The 14335-nt window shown below is 43.9% G+C and overlaps 1 protein-coding gene across 3 annotated transcripts in view; it reads right to left on the reverse strand.

Moving 5' to 3' along the window:
* The window catches only part of znf236 (zinc finger protein 236), a 60146-nt gene that overhangs the window by 44629 nt on the left and 1182 nt on the right, over nucleotides 1-14335 (reverse strand). For 2 of the 3 annotated variants that reach the window (XM_030371410.1, XM_030371408.1), the window contains exons 2-12: nucleotides 13859-14001; nucleotides 12288-12452; nucleotides 11332-11510; nucleotides 10658-10788; nucleotides 8988-9160; nucleotides 6574-6696; nucleotides 5403-5588; nucleotides 4022-4199; nucleotides 3105-3377; nucleotides 930-1133; nucleotides 219-351 (exon numbers count right to left, since the gene is read on the reverse strand). In XM_030371410.1, coding sequence (XP_030227270.1) covers nucleotides 219-351; nucleotides 930-1133; nucleotides 3105-3377; nucleotides 4022-4199; nucleotides 5403-5588; nucleotides 6574-6696; nucleotides 8988-9160; nucleotides 10658-10788; nucleotides 11332-11510; nucleotides 12288-12452; nucleotides 13859-14001 — 1888 coding nt within the window. The remainder of the gene's footprint in view (nucleotides 1-218; nucleotides 352-929; nucleotides 1134-3104; nucleotides 3378-4021; nucleotides 4200-5402; nucleotides 5589-6573; nucleotides 6697-8987; nucleotides 9161-10657; nucleotides 10789-11331; nucleotides 11511-12287; nucleotides 12453-13858; nucleotides 14002-14335) is intronic. The other variant, XM_030371409.1, reaches the window with a different exon arrangement.

The raw sequence follows: 14335 nt of genomic DNA on the forward strand, positions 1-14335 counted from the left end.
ACATTTTCTGAGAGGAAAATAGGTATTTGCTTTACTTCCCAAAATCTTTTGCCAGAGTGCAGGGAACACATGAGTCCCTCTGATAGGCTGAAGCGAACAACGGAAGGCCGTGGTAGTATTTCAAAAACACAATTGCTGCCTAGCCAAGACCAAGGGCTAATATCAGGATTATATCACAAGGCTGGTACGAAAAGCTAAAGATCTTGAACACACTGCACCTGACGTGCTGTTTGAGGTGGCTGGACTTCTTGTAGGCCTTGCTGCAGAACTGACACTTGTACGGCCGGTCTATGCCAACCATCTCAAGATACTGCTGCAGGCCCAGGCGAGCGCTCTGCGACGTGGCCAGTCCTGCACGACGCAAGACAGAAAAGACAAAGGAAATTAAAAAGCACTAAACCCAAAATAAGGACATTTTAACGTATGATTGATTTCTTCATTTTTACTGTCATTATTGCTATTATCGCATTTAATATGGCTACTATCCTTATAATCCTGATTATTATTGTTTTTATTATGTTGCTCCCTATGAAGGGGTAGGGTAGTATATTGACAAGGGTGTTCCTCTACCAACCGATAAGTTCTGGGTTCGATCCCCAATGTCCAACTGCTTCCTAACAACATTTACTTCCCAAATTTACTGCAGTGAAGAGTCATGGTAGAGTCATGGTATGTGCTTAATTTGACTCAAAGTGGATAGAAGAGTCATGACATGTACCGAAATCTCCTTTAAAGTGTCTTGACATGTGCCCAAATTGACTCAAAGTGGACAGGAATGTCTCGACAAGTACAGAAATGTACCTTAAATAGACAGAAGTGTCATGACATGTTCCCAAATTGACCGTAAGAGGACAAAATTGTCATTACATGTTCCCAAATTGACCTTAAGGGGACCGAAGTGTTTTTGACATGTACCCAAATGGACTCACCCAGGTCTGTGATGAGAATGGGTTCCTGCAGGGGGATGTCTGACAGGGGGAGGTTGTTCTTGGATGCCTTGGCTTTGTTGGCTTTGCGGGGGAATTTGTGTTTCTTCTGCTGTAGGCTCTTGAAGTGCGAGGCGACATGCGTTTTCCGGTGGCCCGAAGTTCGGAAGAACTTGTCGCAGTGAGGACACTTGAATGGCCGCACGCCTTGAGAAGAATATAAAACAATAAGCACATCATATCAATAACCAAATGCTGCCTCGTTTCTTGGATCAAGAAAATGGAACATGGGAACTAATCCTAACCCTAACAACCACACAATGACATTAGATCTATAACCAAATGCTGCTTTGTTTCTTGGAACAAGACAATTGCAATTTCAACGTGATGGAATATAACTTTTCAAGGTATAATATTAGGGATGTGCGATATTATAAGCTATGCAATATCGTGCCTGGGGAGCTGGGTCTAGGGACAAAAATTGCAGTGTTAGTAAAATTGCTTGGGGATACATTTGCTCCCTCTGTCAGGTTGTTCATAGGTTGCTGCCTGAAGTATTTTAATTGCAGCATGAGCCAACACTAATTTCCCCACGGGACAATTAGGGTATTGAGTTGATTGGAGAGATGTGGGGAAAGAAAAAAAAGTGTCTGGACGATTTAATCAAACATTCAGTTAAATCCATATTGCAATGACGCCCCCATTGGTGCACTTTGATAATTTCCTCAGCATCGATCCTTTAAATGATGTACGTTGTGTTTATTATGTCCCAGAAGAGCCAATGGGAATAAGTTATGGAAGGCAAACATTTGAACAATGCCAACTAGAGAACACATTCTATGCCTGAGTATGAAACACTAAGCAAAACCCCCAGGAAAAGCCACCATATGGAGTAACATATTTTTGTCGAAACCAGTTATGTTGACAGATGATAGTGGCGGTGGTTATGGATAGTGGCGGTGGTAATGGATCGGTAATTGTCATGGGGTGTTATGGCTCCTTTGCTTCCTATAATTTCCTCCATTATTTCACAGGAAATCAGACTCGGCGACAAACATTTCCAACACTGGGGGAATCATTACATCTCCGAGGTCTTGCATCAGTTACGCGTGTGGCAACAAACACTGCCTGTGGGTTAACACGGATAAGCTAAAAATAAACAAAACATGGGATGTGTTCTTCGCTATGCGGAGTGCTCTTTGTTTTGCGATAAGGAGATGATGCTCTCGGTAATGATGAACACAACAAATTGCCGACCTCGAGAAAAAGAAAAGAACAAAACAAAACAATACTCTTGGCAAGGGTTTTTTAATTTAGTTTCTTCAAGTAGCCCACACCACCCTGAAGGCGTTTATGCTGGGGGTTTGAGGCGTCCGACCCAAAGAAAACCACCGAAAAACAATAAAGGTCATCTTGTGTAAAGTGCGGCAAAATTGTTTAAACCGTTTTCAGTGTGGAATCAGGAAAGGGAGTCATTATCGCTGTGCATCCAATTAAAAAACGACCTGCAAATAGAAATTACCCTGACCCATTATCTTAAACCAGAGGCTTGGCATATTTGGCAAATAATTAGAGCACAAATATATACACTCGAGGCCGTTGTTCTTGAGGGCAACGGCCTCAAGCAAAGAAAAACGTTAATCAAACATATGGATGCAAATAAGAGGCTCTGGTTGATGGCCATTGTGCCGGTGAAGGCCATTGTTTTCCTGCCTAAATAATTCACTCAGCTCCGATGAGTATGACGGCAACAACAAGTCTCACCGCAGCGTTATGAGGCTGTAAATAACACGGACCCACTACCCGTTAGTGTCTCCATACACAATGTGGTTCATGCTGCCGTGTAATAACCATTGGCAACAAAAGGTTTCGGGAAATGGCACTTTCGAGCGCATCTGCTCATTGGTAGTCAAAGAGCAGAGGTTTATTTTACGATGCTTAGCCAGAACTAGGGATCCGTCCACAATCTGCTCTGCAATAAAGTCGCTGTTAATGCCACAAATTATGGATCGAGTCGAGTCGGGTTATAGGAGGGCCCCCAAATATATAATTAAATAACAAAAGAGAATTTGCTTTTTTTTCCCCCGACGCATCAGTGTGTGTCATCCATGCTGCCATCCAGTCAGCCGCCTATCCGAGCCTCCCCACCCCTCCCCACCCCACCCAGCCATGGCTCACCTGTGTGCAGGCGCATGTGCACCTTCATGCTGCCCGAGGTGGAGAAGCACTTGAGGCAGTACGGGCACTCAAAGGCCTTGACGCCCGTGTGCGTCTTCATGTGCGCCGTGAGGGTGCTCTTGACGGCGAACGCCCGGAAGCACTGCTTGCACTTGAAGGGCTTCTCGTGGGTGTGGATGCGGATGTGGCGCACCAGGTCGCTGGGCTTCTTGAACTCCTTGGTGCAGTAGGGGCAGCCGTGCCAGCGCACGCCGTTCTCCTCCCGGATGGAGCCTGGAGGGAGGAGCGGGGGGGAGGAGGAGGAGGAGGAGGAGGAGGAGGAGGAGGGTTGTAAATTGTGGCTGCCGTGTCTCATAAAGAATCAAGATGGATTCAGTGAGTCACAATATACATTAAGAAGAGCAGCAACTAAACGATTATCGTCGTAGCCGATTAATGTCATGATTGCTCCCCTCCCCTTGAATCAATCAATTAATAATTGAGTAAATCAAATGTCCTTGAAAGAAGTAACCAGAGTCCAAAATGATGTCTTTATTGTGCTTGCTTGATTTTCCCAAGCAGCAACGAAAAACTAAACCATTTCTTTTATTATGATCCATGAACCAAATATTTGAATTAAACTGCAACATTGAGCCAAAATGTTTGGACTTAATGTTTGTAATGGACTTAAATAAATTACTAACACAATGAATCAATAACCAAATCAGATAAGATAAATTTCCAAACGATCAATCCATCAACTAATAATCCATACAATGAAGACAAAGTGAAGATATATTAGACGCGTTTAGCCATACCCATAAACATATCATGGTGCAGTCAAACGGTGTCTGGATTGAAAAATGGGGTTTCCCATTCTTTGAGTGCAAAGAATGGGAATACAACTCAGACTAAAGGACTGGCGAGCCATATCCTACCTGGCATCTGTATTGGCTTTCTGAATATGCTCCTTTTCCTCTCTTTGGCAGACCTCTCCTGGCCGAGGGTCTTCTTGTTATCTGCGGTGGCGCCCTCTGTTGGCTGGCCTTGGGACTGCGCGGGGGCTCCACTGCTCTGGGACTGGACCACGCTGAGGCCGCTGTTCTCCAGGGCTTGCTGTGGACCACATGGTTCGTATTTAAAATATGGACCAAATAGCACAGTAAGTATTTGACTAAATTCCTCATCTGTTGCTTTCACATGTGCACAATGCATGTGTTGCCATGCATTTGCAATTCTTAGATCAATATGACAAAACAGTGACATCATGGGTTAGTTAATCATTAGGACGGTTCTATCTGCTTTCAGCGCCATAATCAACTGCAATTGACTGCTATTAAGGAAAAGTGTTTCGAAAAAGTTTGAAAGGTGACAAAAAACCTGATCTCTTGACCGTAATATGCATGTACCCGTGTTATCCTGGTGCTTAAACCAGCAATATCATTTCCCAATGTGACAAATAAATCAAGGTTTATTTTTGGGGTTATTGAAAAGCTGTGTTTAAAAAGACGCATTAGATGCATTACAGAGTAGTGAATTCAGCCCAAAGCCTCTCTCAGAATTACTGCCCATTGTGTCCCAGGTGCAGAGGCGCCATTCACGGCCGTTGCAGCAGCCCTCTAGAGACCTTCCAGGGGAACTCTCATTACCATACGGCCGACCGATTCCACCTCCTCCACTTTGAGGTGAGATTGAGCCACGGTGATGCCGAAAGAGGGGGGGAGGGCGAAAATGTACTCAAATTAAATACCACTTTTCCCTACAGTCTATTTCAGCACTCCACCACCAACCACGTTGATGAGGTGGATGAAAACGCTGGAAGATGTATTCACGCTGCTGAGCTCAAACACTTCCACTCAATTTATGCGAGCTAAGCTGACAGCCACTGTGAGCGATATGCACATTTCAGGCGTGTTTCAAAGTGTGTGTGAGAAAGCGTCTGTTTGAGAGAGTCTGTGTGTGTGTGTGTGTGAATGTGTAGGTGTAATTGTGTGTGCATGCACGTGTGAATGAATTAGTATGTGCATGTGTGCGTTTCTTTCTGTATACGTGTGCGAATGTGTGGGTGTGTGCGTGCGCTCCTGCATATGTGTATATGTGCATCTGTGTCCTATATGATTATGTGTGTGTTTTCGTGCATGTGCGGATGAATGGTCGTGTGTGTGTGTTTTCGTGCATGTGCGGATGAATGGTCGTGTGTGTGTGTGTGTGTGTGTGTGTGTGTGTGTGTGTGTGTGTGTGTGTGTGTGTGTGTGTGTGTGTGTGTGTGTGTGTGTGTGTGTGTGTGTGTGTGTGTGTGTGTGTGTGTGTGTGTGTCACCTGCAAGATGTCCTGGTTGATGGCGGTCTCCAGGGTCTCCATGGGGGCCTCCGGGGCCGGCTGGGGCGGGGCCGGCTCGTTGGTGACCTGCTCCGACAGCTCTAACAGTTGCTGGATGACGTCGGTCACGCCCTCCTGGCCAGCCTCCGACCCCGACGCCGCTGCCTGGCACGCCGCCTCCGCTTCCTGTGGGAGGAGACGCAGGGTGGTGAGGGGGCAGAGAGGGGAGCCCCACCCACACAGCGGCACAGGGGGAGTTGGTAGGAAATGACGCATGCCCTCCTCTGCGTTGGTAATACTTTACTTTTCACGTTATTTCTCCAAGGGCATTAATTATAAATATGATCACACTTTTTGTGATCCAGTCCAGTCAAAGTTTATTCCAAGAGGATAAAGAGAAAGTGTTGCGTAAGTTGCTGAATCATGATTTGGAAGAAATTTGAACAAAACCATCTCTTAATTGCCTAACACAGGCATCTGTGTTAAGCATCTCACCCAGGCATCTGGTAGATAATCTTCCCAATGTTCACGGGTTGAGGTACAGCAGGCCGAATTTGTTTTTGGCGTTTCCAATGGTTCGTATTTGGCATCAAACTGGCATAACGTAAGCTACTCAAACAATACATTTGTTATTTATTTGTAGTTGTTTATGCTTCACAAGAGTGGCTGAACTTCAAATTAATCCACCGAGTTCATTGGAGTCTGAACTTAAAACAGGATTTCAGTCAGACTGCTGGGTTAATTGGTCTGGGGCAAGAATGACGCATGCTACTGAAAAACCTTCATTATATTGGTTTCCCATGGAAATATGGGTTTGACTGATTGTTTTGTATGGATGGGACTGTCTTTACATCCATTTCATTCAGAGAAAGAGAGAGAAGAAGAGAAAGTCTGTCTGCAATTCCATGTAATTGGAGCGGATGATGGACTGTCACAATTTTTGATGTCACAAATAATACAAATATACAACACAGAATCATGGCCCAATATGAAAGACAAGCAAATATTTGGTTGTGGGGAAGGCATATAAAAAGGCCTGTTAGGTTTTGCTGTCTGTCTTCAAGGAAGGATAAATCCTACTTGTGTGGGAGCCATATAAAAAATAAATAATCGAAAATCTCTAGGTTTATAGTCTGTGCTTTGATACTCTGTACTCATACTGTGTTCTCACCGAGGTGCTGGAAGGCTCTTCGATCATGGAGATGTGCATTTTGCTGATGTGGGCGTTGAGGCTGCCCAGCTTCTTGAACACACAGCTGCAGTCCATACAAGGGAACAGTGGCACGCCTTTGGTCTGCGAGGGAGCACAGGAAAAAACAGGAAGGACGTCTATTATCCTCAGTTAGCCCTGTAGCTGCAGGCCGACCCCCAGCGGCCCCCTGCATATTCACAAGGAGCGGCTCCATCCATCTCAGGGAGATTTGGAAGGAACCCAGAGCACCATGTTTGGCTTGATCCTTTCTTTGCATCAACATGCGAGGAACAAACAACGCCGGCTTTCCACTCTCGCATCCACTGCGCCGTGTGTTTGGTCATGAGTCGCTCGCATAACGTCTGACCACAATTTATTCATAAAGCCAGTGTCCTCTGAGGAAAAAGGTCATTGAGGAACACTTGTGCAAATAAGATGCATTATTCAAAAGGCCCTGCTGTTTGGATTTCCACTGCTAATTGAATCAACCGGCCGCCCATCATCATTGGCACTTTGCTTGGTACGACAAAAGCCCCAGTAATGCCTTGACTCACTCTTCCAAATAAATGTTGTTAAATAGAAGGTCTTTGTGTGTTTGTGTGCCTTGTGTACCTTGTGAAGGGGGGGCGTTTGTAAACAGCTTGTCATTTTTTAGGAGGACAACTGACAACTGAATTGGATATCCATTAATTTGCATACATCTTGATTATTTGGTCCAGGTGGGACCAAAGTGTTTTTTTTTTGTGGACTTGGAACTAAAACCAACCTTTTGACAGCTTCATCTATGAGGGCAAAAGACACAGTGGTTAGGAGATGACAGGTATCCAACACTCTGGGAGAAACGATTGATCGTAACGTACCTGGGGTTTCACTTAACTTTAACTGTGCTACAAGAAGATGTAGAAGTTCAAATATGGGAGCCATGAAGCAAATCGCTTCATTTTTCGACAACCGCACTTTGCAGGTTTTCATCTGTAATTTACCAATCAAAAGGCTGTGGGGGGCTTAATACATTATATTAAGGATTCCTCAAACAAAGACGATCACATGGGAAGCATTTTAACACTGAAAGGATTAATGCGTGAGTGCGTGCGTGCGTAGGTGTGCGTAGGTGTGCGTGTGACTATGCGTGTGGCTGTTTAAGTCGTTTATCCTAAAGTGTCTTCAGCGTAGCGACGGCGTGCTGTGAGCAGCCCTAGGGTCCTTATGCTGGAGGTACTAAGATCCATCAAAGACACCTTCCAGGCTCTTTCTCCTGGGAGGGACGTTACAAAGGACATGGGACTGTAGAAGTGGGCCACAGAATACCTTTTTCTTTTTTTGCCCGTTAAGAGGCTAAAGAGAAGAAATGAAAACCATGGAATATGGAAATATGGCTCTTTGGACTGAATCATAGTAGCTCAGATTGAGTCAGACAATGGAGATGAGGGAGGCATGTTCTACATGAAGAACATTTTTTAAAAACAACATTGAATAGTGCATTCGAGCTGCTGTAGGTACAATTTGAGAGTTGTGAAGGCAGAGACCAGCAAAGAGAGAGGCGATTTTGAAACTAATCAACCGACGAGATTGCTCCTCACTATCTGCTCTGGGCCTCCCTACGGCTCTCCTCCATTGAGAAGGGTCGCATTTCCCACACCTGGGATTGAAACGAAGGATAGATAGTCCAAAACAATCACGGAATAGACACTCCGAATGCTCTGGGTGGTCAAAATGAAAATCCCATTGGCTCAACAAGAGGCACAGTCTGCTTGAAACAGATATTCTCAAAGCTCATTTCACGAACTAATGAGGGATGGCTACGCCGTTTCTAACAAATCACAATCAAATAACTATTCAATCTTACTCTTTACGAATCAAGCTGCTTAGCAGTTTGTTGTTCTTTCTTAATATGGTTAATAATATACAGCGCATACAATATACATAATTCACAAACACATTATGCAGGTGTCTTATTTGTTTAGACACCTGCAAAATGTTTTAATTTGTGGAATTCAGAAGAATGGGTCTTATGAATCATAACTCTAAATGAATATGTTGAAGCATGCGTTTTAATCCAAATAAGGGTCTACCTTTGTGTAACACCCAATGGAAACACAAACATGGAAATTATGCAATCCTGAAAACTGGATGGTTACAAACAAGTGCTCCTTAAAACAAGCAATGCCAGTCCCAAATGTTCAATTCCAATAAAACATTAGCAGCAGCACATGCAATGTCATGACAAGTGGATGCAGGTTTTCCACATAAAAACATCCATGTTGCAGTGGACTACAATAGCATTTCGGCAGCTGGAGACCGACTTTAACCTTACTACAGCTGCTTCGGAGGGAAAACATTTAGCAGTTAGACACCATCACCCTGCCACCGACCCGCACACCCCCTGGCTGTACCTCAGAGTGGACTCTCTGGACGTGGGAGTGCAGATTGCCCTTCTGGGAGAAGGATGCAGGGCAGAACATGCAGAGGTGAGGCTTCTCCCCGGTGTGTTTCACCATGTGGGTCTGCAGCACCACCTTCTGGTTGAAGGCCTTGCTGCAGTGGGGGCACTTGAAGGGTCTCTCCCCTTTGAGCGGGAGAGAGAGATGGAGAGAGAAATTAAGAGAGAGACAGAGAGAAAGAAATTGGAAGGAAGGCAGCAAAGAGAAACAACAATATGTTATAGTGAGTTTGATGATAGTGCACATTCAATCCCTCAACGTTGCACAGAAAAAATAATGAATCTAAATATAACTCTTCATACTGTTTTACTACTAACATAAACTTTTATATCAAAGTGTTCTATTACTTTTTTATATGTCTTACACTGAGCTATGGCAATCGCTCTTAGAATGTGATGTATCTCTGTGAGGTTGCATGAATTTCGCATGGCACAAAATTTTGCATAAATAAAGTGAACAATATTGTATTGAACTTCACATATCCATGCATTCACTCTCAGATCTGTGTTCAGAAGAAGGCAAGAAAAAAAAACAAGACTAAAACAGGAACAACAGAAACTAAACATAGGTGTGGTGTGATTCTTTGAAAAATTGGCAATAGCCTAAATAACTAAAAGACAACCTGTTTTGTGGTTGTGAGTGAGTGTGTATGAGAGAATGTGTGTGTGTGTGTGTGTGTGTGTGTGTGTGTGTGTGTGTGTGTGTGTGTGTGTGTGTGTGTGTGTGTGTGTGTGTGTGTGTGTGTGTGTGTGTGTGTGTGTGTGTGTGTGGTTCCCGCCTGACTGTCACACATGTACGCCCCGAGCATCCCTTTGCATCTGCTTAGGATTCAGAGCAAAGAGCCGAAATCTTTATCCGCCAGTCCTGTCCTGTCTATCCGCCTGTCCTGTCTCCTCCAACCAGGAGACAGGACAAATTAATATATGGAGGACTTATTTGGTTATTTGAAATAATGTAACGATTACGTACATCCGCCATCTCTTACACATCAAGGCAGACAAAGAAAAACAACTCAGAATGTCAGGCACATTCTGGAGATCAGTTGGCATAATATGTGCATAATTAGGTACTTCGAGGTACATGTATATGAAAGATAACAAAAATGTCTGAACTTTTGATCAAAAGAGAGTGTTTTTACAACAGCTTGTGTTGTGATTGCAATGCTCTTGAACTGAACTTGAATTGGAGTTATCAATTAAAACAAGTCACTGGAGGAGGGGCTCAGGTGGCCCACCGGGTAGAGCGATTACCATTAAGGCTAAGTCGTGATCCCAGCGAACCGGGTTCAATTCCTGCCCTTGGTCAATCGCTGCATTTCCTCCCCTCTAACTCCCATTCATTTCTGTCTATCTCCCTCTATAATAAAGCATAAAAATAAAATAAATAAATAAATAGAGTCACTTGTGACCCCTGTTGGCCGGACGTGTAACACAACATGAAGCCGCTCCCCTTCTCAGCTGTCAGGTGGACAGATGGGAGGTGGGATGGATGGATGGAACAATTGATGGATGGCTTGATGGTCAACACAATGGATGGACATGCAATGAATGGATGATTGGAGAAATGGATGACTGGATGAATGGATGGATGGATGTATATGCATCCAGTCAGACGGAACTAACCAGTGTGTATTCTTATGTGGCGGACCAACTGGCTGGGCTTCTTGAAGGTCTTCCCGCAGTGGTGACAGCTGTTTGTGAAGCCGCTCCGATCTATGTATTTCTTGTAGTTCCTGGTATTGGCGGTGAGTGTTCTGGGGAGTGAGCACAAACCATCTTAAGAAAACATCTTACGCAAGCGTTCAAAAAAGAAAGGTGTTCAAAATCTCAGCCCTTGTCTAGGCAACTCAGCTCAACTCAACAGCGGCACGGTAATCCAACAGCCACAACAGTTTATAGTCTAAACGGCCGGAAATGACTGAGCTGTGCTTGGATGCGTGAGCGGAGCTTCACTTGATTAAACACCCATCGAGCCAACCTTTAGCGATTCAACTATATTGAGAATGTTTCTCCCCTTGCACGTTATGTCAGCGAGGTTAGTTCCGCTAACGACCAAATGCAAATCAAAGTGCCTTACGTCCTATTAATACAGCCCCGAACTTCCTCTTTGCCATTATATTGACATTCTAAAGCGGTGCCACTGATCACTGGTGTGTTTTGGGCCGAGTGTTTCCAGCTGAATCCGTGACTCCGCTTCCCTGGATAATCACAAGAAAACCTTGACTTTGTCGTCCACAAGTTACCATAATCACGACGCTCCTTGTTGTCCTGTCTGCTGCCAACGCTGGGTGTCTCACCTCATCCGAACGTGGCTCCTCATGTGCTCCTTGAGCTGGGCCGACGACTGGAACTCCTTTCGACACGCCTTACAGGTGTAGACCTTGACCCCAGACAGCTCCTTGCGGTGCTCCTCCAAGTGGGACGAGAGCTGGCTCTGAAGGACGAACTCATCGCCGCACTCGCCGCAAATCAGGTTCTGCAGGAGGATCAGCGTGTGATTGGATTGGGCCGGTGGGCGGCGGCAGCAAAATGGTACAGATGATAGGAACTCGCTGAATGCACGTTGAGGTGGGCTTCCACTCCATTATAGGAGGTCCTCAGAGGGAGCCTTAACAATCCAAACCAACAGCATTAATCAGAATCATCTAACCCCAGCTTCTTTAAGAATTGGGTACCATTTAATTGGACGTGGTGAGGCTGAGGTTCACGTTGCTCTTGAAAAATGTGGGTTTCTAAAGTGAGTTATGTTTTAATTCAATAGACAATTCAATAGGTTCCTCAATGGTTCAGAAGAACAGCTCATTTGGGACCTTTTTCAGCATTGATTTGTGGGGGAGGTTTTGGACTCCTGAACCTCTATGTCAGGGGTTCTCAACGTTATTTGACCTACAACCCATTTCAGGTTTTATATTTCGTGACCCTGTCACATACAGTATAATAATCATCATCATCATTATAATAATAATAATAATAATAATAATAATAACCCATGTTCTTATGCTATACATACAGTCAAAGGCGGAGAGTCTTTGGACTGTCGGCCCGGTACTAGGTCCCGACGGAGGACAATTCCCACAACCGCGTCAGCATGCCCCCACATGGGGTCGTGACCCTAAGGTTGAGAAGCCCTTCTCCACACCATGCACCCTTTCTCAATTAAACATGTCATCCATGTTTAATTGAGAACATGTCATCCAATGACATGTTCTCAATTAAACATGTCATTCAGTCATCCACTATGAAGTGGTCTCACCTCTTCCTTCTCGTGCAGCATGATGTGGGCTTTGAGGCTCGCCACTCGGGAGAATTTCTTATGGCACACAGGACAGGTGGGGTCGGAGGTTGTGTGCGTGGACTTGTGAAGGGTGAGGTTGAACTCCACATTGAACGACTGTGGGCACTGGCCGCATCGATGAGGCTGTAAGGTCAAAAGTGAGGAAACGAGAGAGAATACAATACAATATTTATGAGACCCACAGGAGACCAGGATTCGCTTAAGTTCAATCCTCCCTTTTGAATCGCGAGGCACCACAGTTACATCAACAGTGATTGTATGTGCATTTATGTGACTTTAAAAAACGCCAGATGAAGGAGGACTCAAGCAGAGATAAATACAAAAACACAATTGAATTGCCCGCAATAAAAGAGAAAGGACTAGTCTCAAAACAAATATATGGTATGAATTCGGAAGTGAGCAATAACAAAAACTGTAAGGTATGCGTCAGAAAATTGCAATGAGAGGTTGTTAAAGAGATCATTTTAAAAAGATAGCAGTGACACATAACACAGTAACACAAGTTTTCACATCTCAGTAAACCGAGCAGTTAATGGACTGGATCATATCAATTCTTCCCAGAACAGCATTTTGTGCTCGTAGCGCCAAGCTATTGCATGGAGCTATTATGCATATTATGATTATTGTACACTATTAAAATAAAATATATGCTTTAACACATCGGAGACCGGCTATCAGTTTTACAGCTTGCTGATAATGGTTCTTTATCTATATTGAACAACAATATTAAACCCCAATATTGAATTAAAAGGTATTGTTTAATATATGATGCATTACACTCTAAAGCCTATACTACTACATTATAAGTTAAAGACACAAAAACTAGCACAAGTAAAGTACAAAAAATCTGGTCTTTAAAAGTCAGCATTTTGTCTGACAATATTGAAGACAGAATCTTTAATACTGTGTGACGGTCTCTCAGACAAATATACGCACAAACACTCACAACGATCTGTCTACTTTGATTTTGAAACTCAAACACTATTAAACTATGCACACAGAGATGAAAGATGTGTATATTTCAACAGAACTTTGGAAACATTTTACATTTCAAATGTCACACAGCTGCCTGTACTTTACTGATTATTCTCAGATTCCAGTCCACCTTTGATGACCCCCCCCTAGCCGTACCCACTTCACCTTCAGGTCGGATGATTTTTCTTCCAACCGTTTGAGCTGCTATTAGAGGCTCATTATGCATCCAACTCACCAGAGTGTCAATATCTCTGAAACACTTGCAATAACACAGTGGTGAGTGCTTTTTGATGCAACTTTCAGTAAAACTGGCTGCGGGCTGCCAGGTGTGTCCAATCAAAATCTTGCACATTTGCCAAACCAAGGAGAGCAACCAAGAGTTGGGTAAGGTTGCCCACCCACGAGGAACACTGCACCAGTACCTCTTACCTCTAGGCAGCACAAGCTCCCTCGCTTTAAGAGCAACACAAATGGAAGAGAAAGAACGCGTTTGTTGTGTTTTGTGTAGCATGTGAGCATTGTATCCATGGATACAAAGTGCTAGATTGACTTGCCTTGTCGTTGGCTTCGTGGTCACGGAGATGCCTCTGTAGTTGGCTCTCTGTGGTGAACACCTGAGAGCACATGTTGCATGTCTTCTCCCGGACCTCTCCATCGTTGCAGTTCTCCGACTTGGATTCACTTGTGCCGTCTTCTGCTTTTCAGAGAGAAGTGTTTAGATTTCTATTTAGTCCGAAGCTCTAGAAAATATATTTCATCTTTCTTTTCACCCATTATTGTTAGCTATTAATGAAGAATAATTCAACTTCAAACCTTGAAAATATATATATAAGAATCCTATTGCCTCCTCTACCTACATCTGAAAATGTGGATGCTGTTTCCTAAGAGCAATTTTTGGTGTGTGATAATTGATTTGTTATTCTGACACTCCGTTTTTACTGCATAACAAATTAAACTTGATTTTGTAATTCATTTATATAGTCGGTTTAAAGATTAAAACATGCAGAATTAAAACTAAGGACACATTTGTG

Source organism: Gadus morhua, chromosome 11, assembly GCF_902167405.1.
Source record: "Gadus morhua chromosome 11, gadMor3.0, whole genome shotgun sequence".
Lineage (NCBI taxonomy): Eukaryota > Metazoa > Chordata > Actinopteri > Gadiformes > Gadidae > Gadus > Gadus morhua.